At 41.4% G+C, this 22,478-nt stretch overlaps 1 protein-coding gene across 1 annotated transcript in view; it reads right to left on the bottom strand.

Moving 5' to 3' along the window:
- LOC137371938 (DNA replication licensing factor MCM6-like) overlaps positions 1-20,436 on the bottom strand; it is a 31,190-nt gene extending 10,754 nt beyond the window's left edge. Inside the window, exons 1-12 of the mRNA XM_068035040.1 lie at positions 20,231-20,436; positions 16,793-16,939; positions 16,328-16,438; positions 15,456-15,705; positions 12,756-12,921; positions 7,790-7,935; positions 5,597-5,747; positions 5,131-5,272; positions 4,338-4,479; positions 3,413-3,520; positions 405-560; positions 178-306 (exon numbers count right to left, since the gene is read on the bottom strand). Coding sequence (XP_067891141.1) covers positions 178-306; positions 405-560; positions 3,413-3,520; positions 4,338-4,479; positions 5,131-5,272; positions 5,597-5,747; positions 7,790-7,935; positions 12,756-12,921; positions 15,456-15,705; positions 16,328-16,438; positions 16,793-16,939; positions 20,231-20,328 — 1,746 coding nt within the window. The 5' untranslated portion in view covers positions 20,329-20,436. The remainder of the gene's footprint in view (positions 1-177; positions 307-404; positions 561-3,412; positions 3,521-4,337; positions 4,480-5,130; positions 5,273-5,596; positions 5,748-7,789; positions 7,936-12,755; positions 12,922-15,455; positions 15,706-16,327; positions 16,439-16,792; positions 16,940-20,230) is intronic.
- Between the last annotated feature and the right edge of the window lie 2,042 nt (positions 20,437-22,478).

Raw genomic sequence — 22,478 nt, 5'->3', positions numbered from 1 at the left:
CAGGTGTCCCTGTTTTATTAAAAGGGCAATGAATAAAAGCAGGATTTTAAAGCATGCAATATTGATGCATTCCTATCAGGCTCTTCAACTTTTTATTTCACATAATTATCAAGAAACACAGTTACACAAAAAGATACAGTCCAATAAATGCCACATCACACTCATTAAATGACTGACCTTCGGCTTGAACTGCCTCGCAAATAACAGGTATCTCCTGATATCATCCAAGGAGTAGATCCGCTCAATGGATTCTTGAATTCGAGAATGCAGGTCCACTATACGCCTAGCAATGGCGTAATCAGTTACCTAATTTATCACAATTATATGAAGTAAATTTCTCCTACAAGTTGTTTAAAAATTAAAACACTTTCTGTAGGAAATGGAATTTAAAAAAACATTCCCACCTCATTACACTCATCAACCAGAATGAAGAACAAATCAAATCGAGACATGATCGGGGCTGTGAGATTCACATTCTGTTTGAGAGATTTTGAACGATCATACCGTCCACCAACTGGGTTTGCTGCAGCCAAGATAGAAGTTCTGGCATTCAAGGTGGCCTATATCAAAACAAAGATTTTACATCGTTTTTAGATGACTATGGAATTTATATTTTAACCCATTTAAAGGTAAAACACAATCTACACACACTTCATTGACACACCATACTTTCCCATTACTTTCAGCTGTCTACTTCCAAAGCACTAGCAATCCCTAGAAACCACTTCCCATTTTATTACAAAAGGCAGATTTCCTAACAATTGAAGGAAAGAAAACAGGATTTTCCCCAACAACGAGGCATGAACTAGGAATTCTTATCTTCTACACTGAAATTTAGACAAACATCTTTTTAATATCTGATTTTTGAGAAATTTTCCATAGCCTACCACTGATAAATTTTCACAGCATTTAAAATGTACATATACAACTTAGTAATGCAGGTTACTTTTGCATTGTCCTCGAGCTTGGGTGCACAATATTCTCAAATTTTCAGTTTTTTTCAGTTTTGAAAAAAGGCAGTTTAAAAAAAATTCAGATACTAGACCCCCCAAATCCAAAAAAAAAGACCAATTGAGATTTTTCATCCAAGTTGGGAAGGTCTCAATGACAACGGGCTGCATTTTGAAAGCCCGGCCCGCACACATGGGGCGCACATCGCGGAACTTCTGCGATTCCAAACGTGGAGGGGGAAGGCGAGCCGTCCCCGGCACGTCGCCAATGCACAGGAGCCATTTTTAAAGGGCTTAGAGCCCGAAATGACAAGTGAAATTTTTAAAGTGCCAGTTATTTTACAGTTAATAAAAATGAATAGAACTCTTTTCATGCCCTCCCCCCCAAGGCATTACACATCATTCCTGCTCTTCCATCCACCCCCGCGGAATACCTACCATGAATATATGACCTTCCACCCCCCCCAAAGTTCAGAACCTTTGACCTTTACCCCTTCCCATCACCACCCCCCCCCCCCCAACCAATCCAAAGAGTTTGACCTCGCTCCCCCTCACTGAGAAAAGTGCCTCCTCCCCCCCTCCCTACAAGGGTCGCGTCTCGTTTCCCCAGACAGGGATTCGCAAGCATGGCATTACCGGCCGCCAGAATGAAGATCGGTGCAGCAAATAAGGAGGTGAAGGGACCTTCATTAATGAAGGTAGATTAATTTATTTAAATATGGAAATCGTGGTCCCTTCGCCGAGCAGGGGGAGAGTCACCACGCGGCCTCTCTGCCTCTGTTGAGATCGGGCCCTGCCACAACAGTGGTGGTGGTGGGGGGGGGGGGGGGGGGGGGGGGGAGCCTCATCTGAAGCGATCTTCATACATCTCCAACACCACCGCCCCACCACTGTTCCCAGCGTCAGGGACCATTTAAAATCCAGCCCAATGGCTTGGTGCAGGAAGAGCTCAAAAATAAAAAGGATTTGGATTGGATAAAGGCACAAGACAAACTGAGTTCAACAGGAATAAATGGAAAAAAGCAATGATTAAAAAATATGGCATTGAAATAAAGTAAACACAACCTGCTGAACCAAGAACCAAAAACCAAGGTGAATAAAGTCAAATTTACCAGAATGGAAACTAGGCGTTCTGAAAGCAGATGAAAATTAAAGAAGAACACATCCAGTGACATTAGCAACAAAATTAGCTAGTGGGATGGATTTGGAACTTGTGTGAAAGATCACCCAGCAGTTCTTTGGACAGGGAGTTACATCAATAAAATAAACAGATGGGGAAACCACTAGAACAGCAGCAAGCTGGTAATACTGTAATGGAAATTGAATAAGTCAGTAGAAAGATGAGGTTATCACAACACTACATTAGTGCCTTACATTACACAGTGGAGAAAAAGGAATAAACTGGTATGTGTGAAACTTAGTAAGGAGTAAAAGGCTTGTAGAGGTTCTCAAAGAAATGGGAAAAAATTAAAAAGTGACAATTTTCTTTAAGGGGCCATCCATAAAGTATGCCCTTGAAAATTATGGATTTTTGACTCCACACCAGTGGTCCACTATATACCTGTCCAACTCCCTCCTCAAAGTATGCATATTTTGGGCCTTTTCCACTCCCCACAACTGGCAACCACAGGGTAATTTGAAAATAGCATGCATACACTTCAACAAACCACTCCTAACCATGCTTTGGTAATAATTTTCAATTTCCCTCCCATCCCCTAGTGTATCTAAATTAAGGGCAGGTTACAAATGAATAGTGGTTCTAGCTATGGACTAGCATTCTGGAGCTGGAGTTCAAATCCCATCACAGCAAGTTATGAATTGACTGAATAGAGCTGGTAATTTGTGGGCCAGTGCCAGGAAATGCTGGCATGAAATCTGATGGGTTGCTGCAAAAATCAACTAGTTCACTAATAATATTCTGCCATCCCATACTTAGTCTGGCTTACAGATGAATCCAGGGGACATTGAGACAACTACACAGTGTTGATCCAACTTGACCAAGCAAACTACTCAGTGTAAAAGTGTTATTGAAGAGATGGCCCACTTTCTCAAGAAAATTAGCATCGCCTTGCCAGCCACATCCCACAAATAAACAGAAAATAAAACAGATACTGAAGGATACAGATCAAAAAATTAGAATTAAAAAAAATTAGATAAAGGATAAGAGGAAAGACTTGAAAGAAAGATCATCTGTAATACTGCATTTTAGAACACAAGGAAGAAAAGAAGCATGACGAACATGAACTAAAGCAAGAATTGAGAAAATTGTAATTAGGAGGTACCATCTGTCAGAATATTTAAAATGACAAAAATAAGTCTCTACGCATGCTTAAGTTTCACAAGATTGCATTGCGCCATCTAATTACTACTGCCCACAGAAGGCATCAACTATAATTCATTCTTTTAGGATTCCATTTCACAGTAAACACCCATAGGTAGCTCAGTATCTTGAAACAAGTTACTTTGACTCCAGCTTTAGTGATGGAAATGGTCTGCTGCTCCATGGCTTCATGGATAGCTACTTGATCTCTTGTATCCATTTTATCAAATTCATCAATACAGCAAACACCCTGTAAAAAGAAAGGAATAGTTAAAGATTTTAAGAGTTTTTCTCAGAAGATTACAATAATTTATGGAAATTATGAGGAGAGAATTATTTCTGGAAACTTTGAACAATACAAGTAAAAAGAAAATGCCATAAGTCCAAAGCTTAGGACATGCCAAGAAGTGCCAGGACCTGTAAAGTGCAGTGAACTACGTTGTTAACCAGTAGATGCTGGTTTTACCATTTACACAACTCTGAGGCTCTCTAGTGACTGATGCCCAGTACTGCAGCATTACATTGCAGAGAATCATAAGAATGCCAGAGGACCCCTGATCCAGGAGCAAGAGTATTCACTTTTTGGATTTTGAATGCTAAGAGTGCAAAGAGTTATTCACTTCTACATTGGGTCACAGAAACCTTAAAACTAACAATTTCAAATTGAATATACATAGGAATGGGAGTAGACCATTTAGCCCCTTGAACCTGTCCTGCCATTCAATGAAAATCAGGTTTATGCGAGACCCCAACTCCATATATCTGCCTTTTCTCCAAATCCCTTAACAAAAATCTCTCAAGTTTAAAATTAATTGATCTAGCGGGTTCCAAACTTCTAGCACCCTTTACATGAAGTGCTTCCTAATTTCACTCCTGAAAACTCTGTCTCTAATTTTTAGTCTATGCCCAGTCCTAGACTCCCCAACCAGCAGAAATAGTTTTTTTTCTACCTACCCTATCTGTTCCCCTTAATATCTTGAAAACTTTGATCAAATCACCTCTTAACCTTTGAAATTCCATGGGATACAACTCTACAACCAATAATAAATTGTGCAGAATGCCCTTACATTATCAGCAAGCATCAATGCTCCAGCTTCAATTACAAATTCATGTGACTCTTCATCTCTCACAACTGCAGCTGTCAGACCTGCAGCAGTACTAGCTTTGCCACTTGTGTACACAGCCCGAGGGCTGAATTCCTCCACGTGCCTGTTTTACACAGAAAGTATGTATTTTTAATTTGTAAGTATTAAAACAAAATTAACAGTTATTATGCAACCTTTGCAAACCAAATGCTTAGCACATAAAAATATCCTTTTCACTCTCCCTAGCCATATGGTCTTGCTATATCTGGCTGAGAGGTTAGGCAAATAATCTACTTCCAGAGCTAGGTTTATTTAGATATGTCCAGGTGAATCCTCTTTTGTTTATCCCTACCTGTGATAAAGCTTTCAGCTCCACACTGTACTAGCGGTGCATATAATTAATAGTATTGGAGAAAGAATCAAAGCTACAAAGCTATGTCACAATATCCTACTGCACAACACTGAACCTTCAACACCAGCCACCACCCCCAGCATTTTTTCATTAAATGTTGTTAAAAACTCATTGGATTGTTGCTTTCTCCTATTTAATCAAATTATGACATCTCAATTATTTAAATCATAGCATGGTAGAGGTGGGAGAGAGGTAAGAATCATCTTACCGATAACATACTGAGGTGAGAGCAAGAATATCTAACTATATTTCATAAATTAAAGTACTCCTGTAGTAATAGTGTCACAGGTAGTAACAAAAATACTGATTTTTATGAGTACTTGTGCTACTAAACATCTAATATCTCAGCTTGGTATGACTTACTTAAGGAACTGGCTCTTAGCTGTACTTGGGTCTCCAACAACGCAAACATTAATATCACCACGTAGAGAAGTTCCCTCCAATGTAGTTTTTGGAACTCCTCCAAAAAGCATCAGTAAGACTCCACGTTTCACTTCATCATTACCTAAAAGACAAAGTTGCATTCTGTGGTTTCTAAGTAATGTACCACAAAAATAACTGGGCGATAGCTGTTTTAAAATAAACAAACTATAATAAATGAACATCTCAGTAAAAACATTCAAATTGAGCTCTAGAATACACATTACATGCCAATCAATATTATTGTGTTATTGTAGCAACAACTACCTTTGACAATTTTTGAAATCACGAACTTCAGATCAGTGCACAGGACCACCAAAATGTCAATACCAGCTGATCACGCTCACACCAAAAGAAAAAGTGTTTTAAAAAAAAGTACAAAACGTAGCTTCAAAATTTTGCTTCTTACCATGAATGGTAGGGAAAAGACTTGTACAGAGATTGTGATACAGGTTCTTATCTTGACTCATTTCAAACACCTTCTCCCACTCCTGAACCGTCATCTGATTTTTAATACTTTCTGCTGTCTGTTCTTCTTCTCTCATTTCTTTGCCACCAAACTGGTTTTTAAGAAAAAAGATTCAGTGCAGGAACAAAATTGCCTGACAGCACTATATGAAACTAAGATATAAATGCAATTTATGATGTTTTTCAGAACACAGGAACAAATTCTATAAGAGCAGTGATTAGCAAGAAGACAACCAATCATAACTGTAGTCATCCTATTTAATAAAGTTGTAATTCGGGTACGAGCTGCAACCGGCAGATTAATTCTCGAAACTCATTTTTCATTTGCGTTTTCCTAATCAAAACACACACCTTTTAAGCGTTTATTCAGAAGTAACTTTTGTCTAAAGCACCAATTTTAGTGTCAATTAGGTGCTCGCCATCGCTTAGTTGGTAGCATGCTCACCGGAGTCAGAAGGTTAAAGGCCCGCTCCAGGACTTCAGCACAAAAATCAAGGCTGACACTCCAGTGCAGTACAGGGAGTGCTGTACTGTTGGAGGTGCCGTTGTGGAAGTGAGCAGAAAGGCATGACTATGCTTAATGGGAAATATAACCAAGTTAGGAATAGTAGCTTTGCTGAGCTTTGATTTTAAGTGGCAGAAACCACAACGAAATAGTTAAAAGTAAAGGCAGAGCGTGTGAGACAGTAAAGACTAGCCGACACTGGTAATTGCAAAGACATCTGTTCTTTATGGCCTGAGTGTGTGACTCCCTGTGGTTTGAAGTAGATGGATTCATATGAATCAAATGATGTCCATCCCTGTGTGAGTGATAAGGAGTGCTAGGCCCCTCTTATCTTCGTGAACTGCCACTACTTGATGTTGCTGCAGACTGCACGAAACACTCAGGAATGTCCACCTAATAGAGATAGCAGGATGCGCTGCAATTACTTGTCACAGGGTAGAGACAGACTCATGATCCATGTAGGGAGTGAGACCAGCATGGTTATTGATGATTCCTATGCTCTTGTTAATTAGCTTGCTTATCCATTTTGTTTTATCTTGCTGGTACAAAACAATATTTTATTAGTAACAAGTATGTATTGAGAATGGTGTGGTATTGTTAACCTCAGTAACAGATGTACTGCATGTCACCACATGGGTGAAGCTGAATTGTATCGCACTGATTGGTTAAACAAGGAGGTGTAGCATGAATCTTAATGTATAAACAGTAGTACCTGTATCAAAAACTTCACTTACTCTGAAGGGGGGACCCGACAGACTCTGGTGGAGTCAGTGCCGCTGTTCTCAGAGTAAGTCCGCTGGCGACTGCGCAAATAAAGTAATTGATTTTACCTACACATCCGACTCGGTATATTTACTGAACCAGACTGAAGGCAAAAAGAACTCAGATTTACACCATCTTTCAGATGAGACATCAAACTGAGGCCCTGGCTGCCGAATCAGGTGGATCTAAATGATCCCATGGCACTACTTCGAAGAGAATCGGGAGTTATCCCCAGTGTCCTGGCCAATATTTATCCCTCAAATCGACATCACAAAAAAAATTCTGTTCATTATAACATTGCTGTTTGTAGGAGCTTACTGTGTGCAATTTGGCTGGTGTATTTCCTACGTTACAACAGTGACTACACTTCTAAAGTACTTCATTGGCTGTAAAGCACTTTGAGATGTCGGATGGTCGTGAAAGGCGCTATATAGAAGGCATTTTTTTTTTCTTTAGTGCTGGCAGTCAGATTGATGCACTCAAGACCTCATCACAACCTTGTTCCAGACATATGGAAGCAAAAGCTGAATACCACATAAGAAAGAGAGTACCGAGGCAATGCTTGACTGTGTTAATTTAGTCTACTCAGCTAACTGGAAAAGTTGAACATTTTTCACAAACTGCAAGTTCAGAATCGTGTTCCACCAGAATGTTGGGATCTTGAAATGTTAACAACGAAACAAAACAAAAACACATACGCCAGAGGTTGAATCTATGCCAACACGTAAATTAGAGAAACTGGGGTTTAATGTGGTTAGGTGCAATGGCAGCCAAAACTATACCATAAGTACAAGCAGAAAAGTGTCTTCAGATCAACAAATTGTCATGGACTTCAGTGCACCATTCAAAATAAACAAATATACACACCCGTGGATTTGTTTGTGCCACATGACATGCCAGGAAGGCCAGTTTGTAGGACAGGTCACGCACACCTAAAGCACGAAGACCTCTGACTCCTTCTGTTTCATATCCATCGGCACCACTGACACGAGACCCAGTTTCAGCACGGACACCTAAAGAAACACAAAGCTACTGATTAATCATGGGGAAAAATGGCATTGCTCTTTTATTACAATATTGGTCTACATTTCTTTACGAGGCTCGTGGCAACAAATAATTTTTGTTGAGCGTCCAAGGCAATGGGCAACCCTATAGATTTATTCTAGAGAATGATAACTACACTTTGCAGATCACCTGTTATCCAGTATGGCGGGGCAAGAGAAAGAGGGAGAGAGAGGGAGAACTAAAAAAAAATTATGAATGTTATCAGAGATGAATATATAATGGAACATGGAATCATAGAATGGTTGCAGCATTGAAGGCAACCATTTGGCCTGAGTCTGCAGTGTCTCTATGCAAGCAAATCGACTAGTCCCATTCGCCTGCCCTTTCCCCGTAACCCTGCAAATTTCTTTTCTTCGGGTGCTTATCCAATTTCCCTTTGAAAGGCATGATTGAATCTGCCTCCACCAGCCTCTCAGGCAGAGAATTCCAGATCCTAACCACTTGCTGCATAAAAAAAATCATGTTGCTGTTGATCTTAAATCTGTGTCCTCTGGTTCTTGACCCTTCCACCAAAGGGAACCGTTTCTCCGTCTAGACCCCTCATGATTGTGAATATTTCTATGAAATCTCTTCTCAGCCTTCTCTTCTCTCAGGTTAACAGCCCCAGCTTCTCCAATCTATCCTCTTATTTGAACTTTCTGACCCCTGGAACAATTTCCAAACAATCTTTTCTGAATCCTCTCTAATGCCTTCGCATCCTTCCTGAAGTACAATGTCCAGGCTTGGACACAATACTCCAGTTGAGGCTGAACCAGTGTTTCATAAAGGTTCATCTTAACTTCCTTGCCTTTGTACTTGATGCCTTGATTTATAAAACCCAGGATCCTATATGCCTGATTAGCCACTTTCTCAACCTGCTCTGCCATCTTCAACGATTTGACCACATATATCCCAGATCGCTCTGATCCTGCAATTTTGTTAAAATTGCATCCTTTAATTTATATTGCCTCTCCTCATTCTATCAAAATGTATCACTTCACACTTCTCTGCATTAAATTTCATCTGCCACCTGCCCATTCCACCAGCATGTCTCTGTCCTCAAAGTCTATCACTATCCTCCTCATAGTTCACAATACTTCAAAGCTTTGCACATTCACAAATTTTGGAATTGCATCCTGTACACCCAATTCTAAATCATTAGTATAAAATCAAGAAATGCAGTGGCCCTGGTACAGACCCCTGGGGAACACCACTGTAAACATCCTCCAGTCTTAAAAACAACTTTTTTAAAAAATTCATTCATGGGATGTGGGCGTCGCTGGCCAGGCCAGCATTTATTGCCCATGAGAAGGTGGTGGTGAGCTGCCTTCTTGAACCGCTGCAGTCCATTTGGGGTAGGTATACCCACAGTGCTGTTAGGAAGGGAGTTCCAGGATTTTGACCCAGCGACAGTGAAGGAACGGCGATATAGTTCCAAGTCAGGATGGTGTGTGACGTGGAGGGGAACTTGCAGGTGGTGGTGTTTCCATGTATTTGCTGCCCTTGTCCTTCTAGTTGGTAGAGGTCGCAGGGTTGGAAGGTGCTGTCAAAGGAGCCTTGGTGCATTGCTGTAGTGCATCTTGTAGATGGTACACACTGCTGCCACTGTGCGTCGGTGGTGGAGGGAGTGAATGTTTGTAGATGGGGTGCCAATCAAGCGGGCTGCTTTGCCCTGGATGGTGTCGAGCTTCTTGAGTGTTGTTGGAGCTGCACCCATCCAGGCAAGTGGAGAGTATTCCATCACACTCCTGACTTGTGCCTTGTAGATGGTGGACAGGCCTTGGGGAGTCAGGAGGCGAGTTACTCGCCTCAGGATTCCTAGCCTCTGACCTGCTCTTGTAGCGACGGTATTTATATGGCTACTCCAGTTCAGTTTCTGGTCAATGGGAACCCCTAGGATGTTGATAGTGGGGGATTCAGCGATGGTAATGCTGTTGAATGTCAAGGGGAGATGGTTAGATTCTCTCTTATTGTAGATGGTCATTGCCTGGCACTTAAGTGGCAAGTAACATTCACGCCACACATCAGCCCAAGCCTGGATATTGTCCAGGTCTTGCTGCATTTCTACAAGGACTGCTTCAGTATCTGAGGAGTCACGAATGGTGCTGAACATTGTGCAACCATCTGCGAACATCCCCACTTCTGACCTTATGATTGAAGGAAGGTCATTGATGATGCAGCTGAAGATGGTTGGGCCTAGGACACTACCCTGATGAACTCCTGCAGTGATGTCCTGGAGCTCAGATCATTGACCTCCAACAACCACAGTCATCTTCCTTTGCACTAGGTATGACTCCAGCCAGCGGAGGGGTTTCCCCGATTCCCATTGACCTCAGTTTTGCTCGGGCTCCTTGATGCCATACTCGGTCAAATGCTGCCTTGATGTCAAGGGCAGTCACTCTCACCTCTTGAGTTCAGCCCTTTTGTCCATGTTTGAACCAAGGCTATAATGAGGTCAGGAGCTGAGTGGCCCTGGCGGAACCCAAACTGAGCGTCACTGAGCAGGTTATTGCTAAGCAAGTGCCGCTTGATGGCACTGTTGATGACACCTTCCATCACTTTACTGATGATAGACAGTAGGCTGATGGGGCGGTAATTGGCTGGGTTGGATTTGTCCTGTTTTTTGTGTACAGGACATACCTGGGCAATTTTCCACATTGCAGGGTAGATGCCAGTGTCGTAGCTGTACTGGAACAGCTTGGCTAGGGGCGCGGCAAGTTCTGGAGCACAGGTCTTCAGTACTATTGCCGGAATATTGTCAGGGCCCATAGCTTTTGCAGTGTCCAGTGCCTTCAGTCGTTTCTTGATATCACACGGAGTGAATCGAATTGGCTGAAGTCTGGCATCTGTGATGCTGGGGACTTCATGAGGAGGCCGACATCAACTCGGCACTTCTGGCTGAAGATTGTTGCAAATGCTTCAGCCTCATCTTTCACACTGATGTGTTTCCTGTCACTCAGCCAACTTTGTAACCATGCCGCCACTGTCCCTTTTATTCCATGGACTTCAACTTTGCTGACAAGCTGTTCTATGTAATCTATGTGGCACTTTATCAAATGCCTTTTGGAAGTCCATATACACCACATTACCATCCTCATCAACCTTGTTATTTCATCAAAAAACTCAATCAAGTTAAACACAATTTGCTCTTAAATCCATGCTGGCTGTCCTTAATTAATTTATCCTTTTCCAAGTGACATTGATTTTGTCCCAGACTACTGTTTCTAAAAGTTTTCCCACCACTGAGGTTAAACTAACTGGTCTGCAGTTGCTGGGTTTATCCTTACACCCTTTTATTAGGGTGTAAAACATTTGCAATCCTCCAGTCCTCTGACACCACCCCTCCCACATCGAAGGAGAACTGGAAGATTACAGCCATTACCCCTCCAATTTCCGCCCTTACTTCCCTCAATATCCTCGGATGCATCCTATCCAGTCCTGGCGACTTATCAACAACCAGCCTTTCTAATACCTCCTCCATCAATTTTTAACTCATCCAGTATCTCAATTACCTCATTCTCCACTATGACTTCGGCAGCATCTTCTTTCTTGGTAAAGACAGATCCAAGTACGCATTTAGTACCTCAAGTATGCCCACTGCCTTAATGCATAGAGCCCTTTTTGGCCCCACTCCTTTTCTTACTGCCCTTTTACCTATAAATGACTTTTGGATTCCCCTTTATGTTAGTTGCCAGTCTCTTCTCATACTCTCTCATCTCTTTTTTCACTTTCCCTCTGAACTTTCTATATTCAGCCTGGATCTCACTTGTATTATCAATTTGATACCTGTCACACGCACCTTTTTTTTTTGCTTCATCTTACTATCTCTTTTGTGGGTGCTCTGGCTTTGGTTGTCCTCACTTTCCCCCTTGTGGGAATCTACCTCGACTGTACCCAAACAATCTCTTTAAAGGCTGCTCATGGTTCGATTTACACTTTTGCCTATCAATCTTTGATTCCAATTTACCCAGGACAGATCTGCTCTCAACCCGCTGAAATTGGCCCTCTTCCAATTAAGTATTTTTACTCTAGATTGCTCCTGGTATTTTTCCATAGCTAAGCTGAACCATATAAAAATATGATCACTGTTCCCTAAATTTTCCCCCAAAACATCACATTACAAGATACAACAATAGGAAATGGTTCATGAGACATAAACTAAAACAATGAATCTGGTTTAAAAAAAAGGTTTTTGACTTCTTATTGCATTATTACTTTGTTGTTACTTCCCGGGCATTTATTCTGTGAAACAAATTATAAACAACTGTAAGAATCAGAATGTGCAAAACCACATCATGTAATCACAAAGCTTATCCTCAGAAAGAAACTGATCCCTAGTTATCAGCTACTGCCTGTATATTACTGATAAAGTATTGAAACTCTGCTCTATTCTCTGTATTATTCAAGGCTTATCAATAACATGCAAACCAATATAATTAACACAATATTTAAAAAAAAGCCAGAACAGAAATCACAATGAAGGTCCAAAATACAGGATACCATCAAAGTTGAAGAATAAAAAGAAACAAGTCAGGTAAAGTCAAGTAGGATTTTTTCTTTTAATTTAAAAACTGCAATATCCACATGGAAGATAATTGCTGAAAGGTGATGGGCTATTTTGCTTTTGATACAGCCTCTTTACAGAATTCCCTATTTGACAGTATGACATTTTTATCTCCAGTACTATTTCCAATCAAATTACACTAAACTTTGTTGGTCTACAAATCTTGCCTTCATGTACTAAAACAGCACATATTTAATCTGAAATGACTGCAAATTTATTGAATACCTGGTGTAGTCAGTTGAGATACATCAGGAACCACAATAAGCATCCCTGTGAAGTCACATTTGTCACCAGCCTGTGCTGATTCCACAGCTTCTGCACGCAAGATAATTTCCACACTGCGGGGAATACTACCACGGGGTAACTCAGCCTGGGTTTCCTGAATACGAACCTGAAAGGGCAAGGTCGTGCAACTTAACCAAGTGACAGAGGACACAGAAAATAACCATTCTTTAAGCAATACCATAATATTATGTTTAGCTCCTCTAAGTTCACATAGTTCAGCAGCAATACCCATGAAATTTGTCTTTAACTGGTTTTGAATCTTGTTAAAATTTCCAGAGAATGCTTAGAAAAGTACAACACTAAAATTACATGTTGTTATTTAATATTAGGTTTTAATTTTGCCTTTTAAATTATCAGTTTTACTTTTATAGGAGCTGTTATTTGTGCTTTTTATCTTTTTAGATCATTTCTATTTTCCCAAAACGAGAGCTGCAGCTGCTTCGTCAGCTGGGAGGTCAGCAGAATGTTAGGGTTGCATTATAAACAGGTAAAGCACTGAATGCAGAAGTGAAAACTTAACTTTAAACCACTCGCTACACAATTATGTAATACTCAGCACCAGGGTGGTCCAAAACGAATACAATATGGCAGAAATCTGAAAACTGAGCTGTGTGTGGGCCAACCAATAATGCAACCAATTTTAAGAATGTTGTAAGTAAATACAAAGGTCTTTTGTTAAATGCTATAATTATTTCTGTATTTATCATTTATTTATTTTTTTCCATTTGTAATGCAAAATTGTTTGAGTTATATGACCCATTTCTAAGGTGACACGAAAATCGCTGATGTCGTAAATAGTGAGGAGGAAAGTCTTAGATTACAGGACGATATAGATGGGCTGATAAGATGGACGGAGCAGTGGCAAAAGGAATTTAATCTTGAGAAGCGTGAGGTGATGCATTTTGGGAGGACTAACAAGTCAATGGAATATACAATGGATGGTAGGACCCTATGAAGTACAGAGTGTCAGAGGGACCTTGGTGTACTTGTCCATAGATCACTGAAGGCAACAGCAAAGGTAGATAAAGGTGGTTAGGAAGGCATATGGGATACTTGCCTTTATTAGCCGAGGCACAGAATATAAGAGCAGGGAGGTTATGGTGGAGCTGTATAAAACACTAGTTAGGCCACAAATGGAGTACTGTGTACAGTTCTGGGCACCACACTATAGAAAGGATGTGACTGCACTGGAGAGGGTGCAGAGGAGATTCACCAGGTAGTTGCCTGGGCTGGAGCATTTCAGCTATGAAGAGAGACTGAAAAAGGCTAGGGTTTTTTTCCTTCGTGCAGAGAAGGCTGAAGGGGGGAGGACTTGATTCAGGTATACAAAATTATGAGGGACATTGATAGGTTAGATAGGAAGAAGTATTTAGATGAGCACTTGAAACGCAATAGCATACAATGCTACGGGCCAAGTACTGAAAAATGGGATTAGAATAGTTAGGTGCTCGATTACCGACACAGACACGATGGGCCTGTTTCTGTGCTGTATAACTATGATTCTATATAATTCAACAGGGAAAAGGGAACTTGAAAAGAGAACATGTGTCAGCCATGGCTCAGTTGGTAGCACTCTCATCTGAGCCAGATGGTTGTGGATTCAAGTCCCTCTCCAGGAGGGAGTGCTACATGGATCATATTTTGAATAGATGTTAAACTGAGGCCCTGTCTGTCCTCTCAGGTGGACGTAAAAATCGCGTGGCACTATTTCAAAAAGTTATCCCCAGTGTCCTGGTTAACATTTAATCCCTCAATCAACATTACAAAAAATAGCTGCTGTGTTTCCTACAGTGACTACTACTTCAAAAAAGTACTTCATTGGCTGTAAAGTGCCTTGAGATGTCTGAGGGTCAGGAAAAGGCACTATATAAATGTAAGTTTTTTCTTTTTCCTTTGTTCCTTTAGCAGAATGGCAATTAAGCCACAAAAAATTGAATTAGCACATCCAGGATAACTTTTACCTTGTTTTTCCTTTCGCTCTACTGAATGGGGGAAGAGAGAACTGTTCTCTACTTGAAACTTTTCCTACCATTGAGATTTACAAGATCTTTACTGAGCAAGTCAGTTTAAAATATGGCAGATTTTACTCATATGAATTTAATATTGAGTAAGACAATTTTATATCAAGTGAATCTGCTTAAAAAACAGCAGTTGTTTCCTTGAAAAAAGGAGTTCTTAGAAGAACTGGCAGGCTTTGACATTTTGGGCAGCGTATTATGCCCATTGTCTGGAAGAATAACTAGAATGGGTGGAAACAGTAGGTTTATATGTGGTGCAGAATGGGAATGTGGGAGCAATTCTAGTGCTGATAGGTCATTACATGTTCTTGCTATTGGTCAGCTAAATGTGTTCCATGATAGGTCGGTACATGCTATTGTTCTTGATGCTGATTGTTCAGCTACTGTGTCTCGCAGTAAGTCAATACATACTATTGATACATAACCATATGAAATTAATTATAAAATTAAATGTAAGTTTTGCTTTGGAACATGCACATTAAAGCAAGCTTAATACAAAATTTCAATTAATTTTCTATTATGCATTTCTATTCCAGTAAGCCAAGACTCTTTCCAAAATTCCCAAGCATTTTATCATAGCACAAAAGCAAAATGGTAAACTGAATTCCAGCTGTACACTCACCTTCTGAAAGTCAACAAATCGTGACTTATTAGTGTCCAGCGTAAATCGCCTCCTGTTGGCGCACACTGGATTCCTGCAGATATTTGGCTGTGTGTACTTGAACTGTTGCTCTACATCCTTAACCACTGTCTGACAATCGAGGCACATAAATGTTCCACTGACCAATTCTGGATGAACAGGGTGGGTTCGAACAACCTGTCCACTAATGCGTAGCAGGGTTCCAATCCTTGCTGCTGTCAGTTCTCGGATTCTAGTTTGAAGAAGTCAGCTAGTTTAGCATTTGATCATTTTTGTGAATGATTGTGAATGACTAATTCTAATAGGATCGAAACTGGCAATCCTGTATTACTTTTCTTCCCATCAACTAGTATTAATTTGATAATAGTGTAAACTTAATGAAACCTATTACATATAAACACAGTAAAAAAAAAAATTGAAAAGTATTTAAATTTGTAGTATTTTGAAATAATACTTTGGTGCATTTGAATTGCCAATTAGAAGCTGGGCACAGATTCATAAACTAGAAATGAGACAATACTTGGTAGTGTGACAGTTAGCACACAGCCTTTAAATTCAAATCTGTCAGTGGTCAATTGTTACTCTTCCTCGAATTTACTGTAAACTGAATACAGTAAAATCTAGTCACTAAAAATGTCTGTCCAAAGCTAGTAAGCAAAACTGATGTGAACTGAATGGGGTCACTCTCAACTCATGGTTTAAAATGGCCCACGAGAGCTGGATTAAGGCAATGTTGTACTTTCTGACCCAAATGCAATAGCCATCTTAAAAGAAGCTTAAACTCCTAAGTCACCCAACTTAAATTTCACTTCACTTAACTTCAAACAGGCAAAACCCACAATTTTTTCTCTTACTTGTGTCTGGCTGGCAAATCCTGGATTGCTACATAAAACTCCTTGTTTGGTGGAATATTTCCATGGTCTCTGGCAAAATTCCGAACAGCACGGCAGAGGTGTGGGTAAACTCTGAAAGAGAGAGATTGACTATAAAACAAATAGATGAGATCCTCTGTTGCTAGTATTAATATTTGACATATGTTTGCTTTAATTGTTTTGAATTTTGAAGCAGAGTTTTAAAATTTACCTTCTCCATGACAGTGCTAAAGGAAGGATTTCATGTGTGGAGCATAAGCAGTTAGTCAGCTGATGTTTCTTCCTCCAATAAAGCAAACCTACCTCCTCTTAAAATCTTCATTTTGTAAATATTTTAACAGAGGTTCCTCACTGGTTATCTCTCATACACAATGTGGAGTGCATAAGCACAGTTATTTTTAAGTTTCAGTGTAGATTAGCAGTTAATAAAAGTAAAAGTTATTTCACCTGTAAAATTCCTCTTGAACAGTGGTAGCCAGTTGCTGGTTATACTGCTCCAGATCCACAAAGCTTATAGCAAGTGTGTTCCTTTCAGGGCGAATCAGCTCTTCAGCGTCATGCAAATATTTAACTTCGCCATCACTGTTCTGGAACCTGGGGGAAAGAAAAGTTTATTACAAAATCAAAAATGGATGTTTTTGCAGTCTGATCTACTGATGGAAAGAATGGCATTTCTTTATTACAGGACATAGCATTTGCAGTTAACATCTCCTGAGCCATCAATCACAGGCATACAGAATTCCAGAAAGAACAAAAATGAATTGCAATAGGTTTAGAAAGACTTGCTATACCTGTAAGACTATGTGGAAATGTAATTTATCGATAGATCAATTTATATGCCCACAAATAAATTAGGATTATTGTAACAACTTGACACTTACACACATAATGCCACCAAAATTAAACATGTGACAAATGGTGCAAAGCATCCCTTAAAGCGATCTACTGCAGACTAGTGAGTAACTCATATTAGGTGGATATTAGATGATATTAAGAATCTGGATTTACGTAAAAACTTTCAATTCCTCAAAAAACGCTGCACCACCATTGAAGTATAACCATTGTTAAGTGGACACAAAAATCAGTTTGAGCATAGCAATGTCCCCCAAACAGTAAACAAGATAAATGAGTAGCTAATCAATTTTAGTGATCTGGACTGAGGGATAACGGTCAGTCAGGGCACTGGGAGAAGTCCCAACTCCTCTTCAAGTAGTGCTACAGGTTCTTATATGTTCACCCAAACAGATTGATGGTGCCTTGATTAGACATCTCATCCAATGATGGCACCTAACAATGAAGCACACTCTCAGTACTGAATTGTTCAAACTGGCCTTCCTTTTTGTCTTCAGCCTGTCCTGAGGGCTGCTGTGGCCCCTCTGGGAACCAGTGTGCACTGTCCCTGGAAAATGAGGCAAGAGTCCAGGAACAACCCCGCTGCTACCAATTCCACTTAATTTGCATTTCTGCAATGGGTACTTAACGCAGACCCAGCTATGCCTTCTCCCAGAAGCCCAGAGCAATGTAACAGGGATAGAAACCTTTTTTCCAGAAAATTGTTTTCAGGGAATTGGGTGTTGTCCAGGAGCAATGGTCAGGAAAATCATTAAGTTCTCTCACATTCTGCAAATTTTTACAAATTCCACTTTACTTTCAACTATTTTTCAATCGTACTTTTAATATAGTTAATTTCAAGTGGCACTATTGTATATTTTATGTCAAAGGCCATATATTTCAGCTCAAAGTTCCAATAAAAAGTCTTGCATTTATATAGCACTTTTCACAGCCACCTAACGTCTCATAGCATTTTACAGCCAATGAAGTACTTTTGAAGTGTAGTGAAGTGTAAGAAACATGGCAGCCAATTTGCACACAACAAACTCCCACAAACAGCAATGACCAGGTAATCTGTTATTGTGATGTTGATTGAGGGATAAATATTGGCCAGGACACCTGGAATAACTCTCCTGATCTTCTTCAAAATAGTGTCATGGGATCTTTACATCCAACAGAGTAGGCAGACAGGTCTTCAGTTTAATGTCTCATCCAAAAGATGGCACCTCTGACAGCGCAGCACTTCCTCAGTACTATACCAGAGTCAGCCTTCATTTTTGTGCTCAAATCCTGGAGCGGGACTTGGCTCGGAATGTTGTGAGTCAGAGGCAAGACTGAGCCATGACTGTCAGTCTAAGACAATGACACCAAAATATTGTCTTGTTACATAGATATCAGATTACTACATGTCAGCATAGCTCAATAGTCAGAATGGATCAATTCAAGCCACAATCTAGGAGTTGAGTATATAATCTAGCCTGATTCTTCAGTGTACAGGAACTTGACAAATGGTCTATTCTGCTCCCATACATTATGAAACACATTATACATGAGACCAAAGTACGGAAGGTCCTCATCAGGGAACTCCTCTTTGCTGACGATACTGCATTACATCCTACACAGAAGAGTGTTTGCAAAAACGCATCGATAGGATTGCGGCTACCTGCAATGAATTTGGCCTAACCATCAGCCTCAAGAAAACGAATATCATGGGACAGGACATCAGAAATGCTCCATCCATCAATGTCGGTGACCACGCTCTGGAAGTGGTTCAAGAGTTCACCTACCTAGGCTCAACTATCATCAGTAACCTGTCTCTCCATGCAGAAATCAAGAAGCGTATGGGAAAGGCGTCCACTCCTATGTCCAGACTGTCCAAGAGGGTGTGGGAAAATGGTGCACTGACATGGAACACAAAAGTCCGATTGTATCAAGCCTGTGTCCTCAGTGCCTTGCTCGATGGCAACGAGGCCTGCACAACCTGTCAGCCAAGAGCGACATCTCAATTCATTCCATCTTCGCTGCCTCCGGAGAATCCTTGGCATCATGTGGCAGGACCTTATCTCCAACGCAGTAGTCCTCGAGGCGGCCAACATCCCCAGCATATACACACTACTGAGCCAGCGGCGCTTGAGATGGCTTGGCCATGTGAACTGCATCGAAGATGGCAGGATCCCCAAGGACGCATTGTACAGCGAGCTGGTCACTGGTATCAGACCCACCGGCCGTCCATGTCTCCGCTTTAAAGATGTCTGAAAATGTGACATGAAGTCCTATGACATTGATCACAAGTTGTGGGAGTCAGTTGCCAGTGATCGCCAGAGCTGGCGGACAGCCATAAAGGCAGGGCTGAAGTGTGGCAAGTCGAAGAGACTTAGCAGTTGGCAGGAAAAAAGACAGAAGCGCAAGGAGAGAGCCAACTGTGTAACAGCCCGACAACCAATTTTATCTGCAGCCCCTGTGGAAGGGTCTGTCACTCCAGAATTGGCCTTTATAGCCACTCCTGGCACTGCTTCACAAACCACTGACCACCTCTAGGCACTTACCAATGTCTCTCGAGACAAGGAGGCCCAAGAAAGAAAGAACATTACGAAATTTAAAAAATTATTTCACTGGCTGTGAGTACTGAGTGATGCCCTAAAAACATGAAAAATACCATCTAAATTCAGGCTCTCGAACTTTCTTGAGCGATCATGCCATCTCAAATGGCTATTGCAGATGAACCGGCATTCGGGGGGGGCGGGTTGAATAGAACGAGGTGTAATCCACAGTATAACTCGGGTCTGCCCCATCCACTCTCCACGATACTGAGTGGATACCGAGAACAACAGGGCCCCGGACTCAGCAGCTCCTGTTCACCGTGCCGCCGCAGCCCTGGCCCCAGTTGTGCCACCAACTCACCACACACCGTGGGCCCAGTTTAGGAAGGAAACCCTTTATCGGTGCGAGGGCTGCGGGCTCAGAGTTGTGCTCCTGCCGGTACTCCGACAGACGGCCCCCGAGGCCTACCACCCAACCACGGCGGATCGCCCGATCCCTGCTGAAACCACTCACTCCTCTAGGAAATCCTGGAACAGCTTCTGACATTTCTCCGCCAGCTCATCCTTGACCTGCTGCCCGGCAGCTGCGACCGCGGTCTCGGCCAGATCCATCTCCCTCTCCTTCCGAAATTCAGAAACAGCAAACAGACGCGCTCGAGCACCGACAATGCCAAAATTTCGCGCCACTGCAGATCACGTGACCATGTTCCCGCCAGACAAGTGCCAATCCATGAGCCCCCTGGCTGGTCATGTGACCAGCCTGCGCGGGTTCACCGGCTGCCCCGGAGGAGGAGCAAATTGTAACGGAAATGCGCTTTGGTTAAAGCATCAGCTGTGGTGTTGATTGCGTTCTGTGTGGGTAGACATCGTACTGAAGGAGATTTTTTTTTTATTCTTTTAGGGGATGTGAGCGTCGCTTTTTAAAATTCGTTCTTGGGATATAGGCGTCGCTGGTCCATCCCTAATTGCCCTTGAGAAGTGACCTGCCTTTTTGAACCGCTGCAGCCCCTGTGATGCCAGGACAGCCCCAAGTGCTGCTCGGAAGGAAGTTCCAGGAATTTGACCCAGTGATAGTGATCGAACGGCGATATAGTTCCAACTTGTCGGGTGTTCTATGTACTTTGGTATGGTGTGTACAAGATTATGAGGGGCGTGGATAGAGAGCAGCTGTTCCCCTTAGTTGAAGGGTCAGTTACAAGGGGTCACAAGTTTAAGGTGAGGGGCGGGAGGTTTAAGGGGGATTTGAGGAAGAACTTTTTTACCCAGAGGGTGGTGACAGTCTGGAATGCACTGCCTGGGAGGGTGGTAGAGGCGGGTTGCCTCACATCCTTTAAAAAGTACCTGGATGAGCACTTGGCACGTCATAACATTCAAGGCTATGGGCCAAGTGCTGGCAAATGGGATTAGGTAGACAGGTCAGGTGTCTTTAATGCATTGGTGCAGACTCGATGGGCCGAAGGGCCTCTTCTGCACTGTATTATTCTGTGATACCTGCCGCCCATGGTTTTCTAGGTCAGGGGTCACCAAACTTTTTTTACCTGAAGAACCTTTTTTTTAAAAAAATAACCATTGGGAGCTGCAAGATGAAATTTAGGCATTTCTAAACCAAATGCCTGGTAAATTGCCAAATGTCTCTGGTAGAATGTGTAAATAATATGTCTTGAATTTATGTATCAGAAGAAAAAAAATAAATTTGACCTACTGTGTGTTTTGACTTTTTAATCATAATTTTGTTAGTAAAGTCATCTTCAATACAAACAATAACTGAAGATGTGTAGAATTAAGAATTTTTTCAGCTGTTGATTCTTGTGATTTAAAAAAAAACTACTATTAGAACATTCAGAATAAGTTATCATCTCAGCTGTATTAGAAACAATAATGGTCGCAAGCATCAAGCCTGTTCTCAGAACCAAGGACAGATCTATAACCATGGTTTATTTGAAGCACAATGATGTTTCTCATTTAAAAATAATCATTTGAAACTGTGCAGTGCAGCATAACGTTTAGCTTTTTATCCCCACAATAAAAAGACAGCTCTTGCTTTTCTTAAATTTAAGGATTTTTTCATGTTAATCTGTTCCAACTGGAAAAAGTTGGGAGCTGCAAATGAGATTCAACAACAACGTAAACTTATATAGCACTTTTAACGTAATAAAACATCCCAAGGCACTTCACAGGAGCATTATAAGACAAAGTATGACACTGAGACACAAAAGGCAGATCACCAAAGCTTGGTCAAAGAGGTTTGGAGGAGTGTCTTAAAGGAGGAAAGCAAGGCGAAGAGATTTAGCGAGGGTATTTAAGAGTTTGGAGCCTAGGTAACTGAAGCCGTGGCCACCACAGATGGAGTGATTAAAATCAGGGGTGCACCAGAGGCTAGAATTAAAGGAACGTCGCGCTCTTGAAGGGTTGTGGGGCTGGCGAAGATTACAAAGATAGGGAAGGGCAAGGCTATGGAGGGATTTGAAAATGAAATCAAGCCAATGTAGGTCAGTGAGCGCAGGCGTGATAGGGCAGTAGGACTTGGTATGAGGTTAAGATCCAGGAAGCAGAGTTTTAGATGACCTCAAGTTTGTGGAAAGTAGAGTGTGGGAGACCAGCCAGGAGTGCATTGGAATAGTCTAGAGGTAACGAAGGCATGAGTGAGGGTTTCAGCAGCGGTCGAGCTGAGATGGGTGAAATCAAACAATGTTATGCAGATGGAAATGGGCGGTCTTAGTGATGGCACAAATATGAGGTCGGAGCTCATCTCAGGGTCAAAT

The sequence above is a fragment of the Heterodontus francisci genome, chromosome 7 (assembly GCF_036365525.1).
Source record: "Heterodontus francisci isolate sHetFra1 chromosome 7, sHetFra1.hap1, whole genome shotgun sequence".
NCBI lineage: Eukaryota > Metazoa > Chordata > Chondrichthyes > Heterodontiformes > Heterodontidae > Heterodontus > Heterodontus francisci.
The sequence above is the reverse complement of the archived record's forward strand: the minus strand, read 5'-3'. Positions and strand labels throughout refer to the sequence as shown.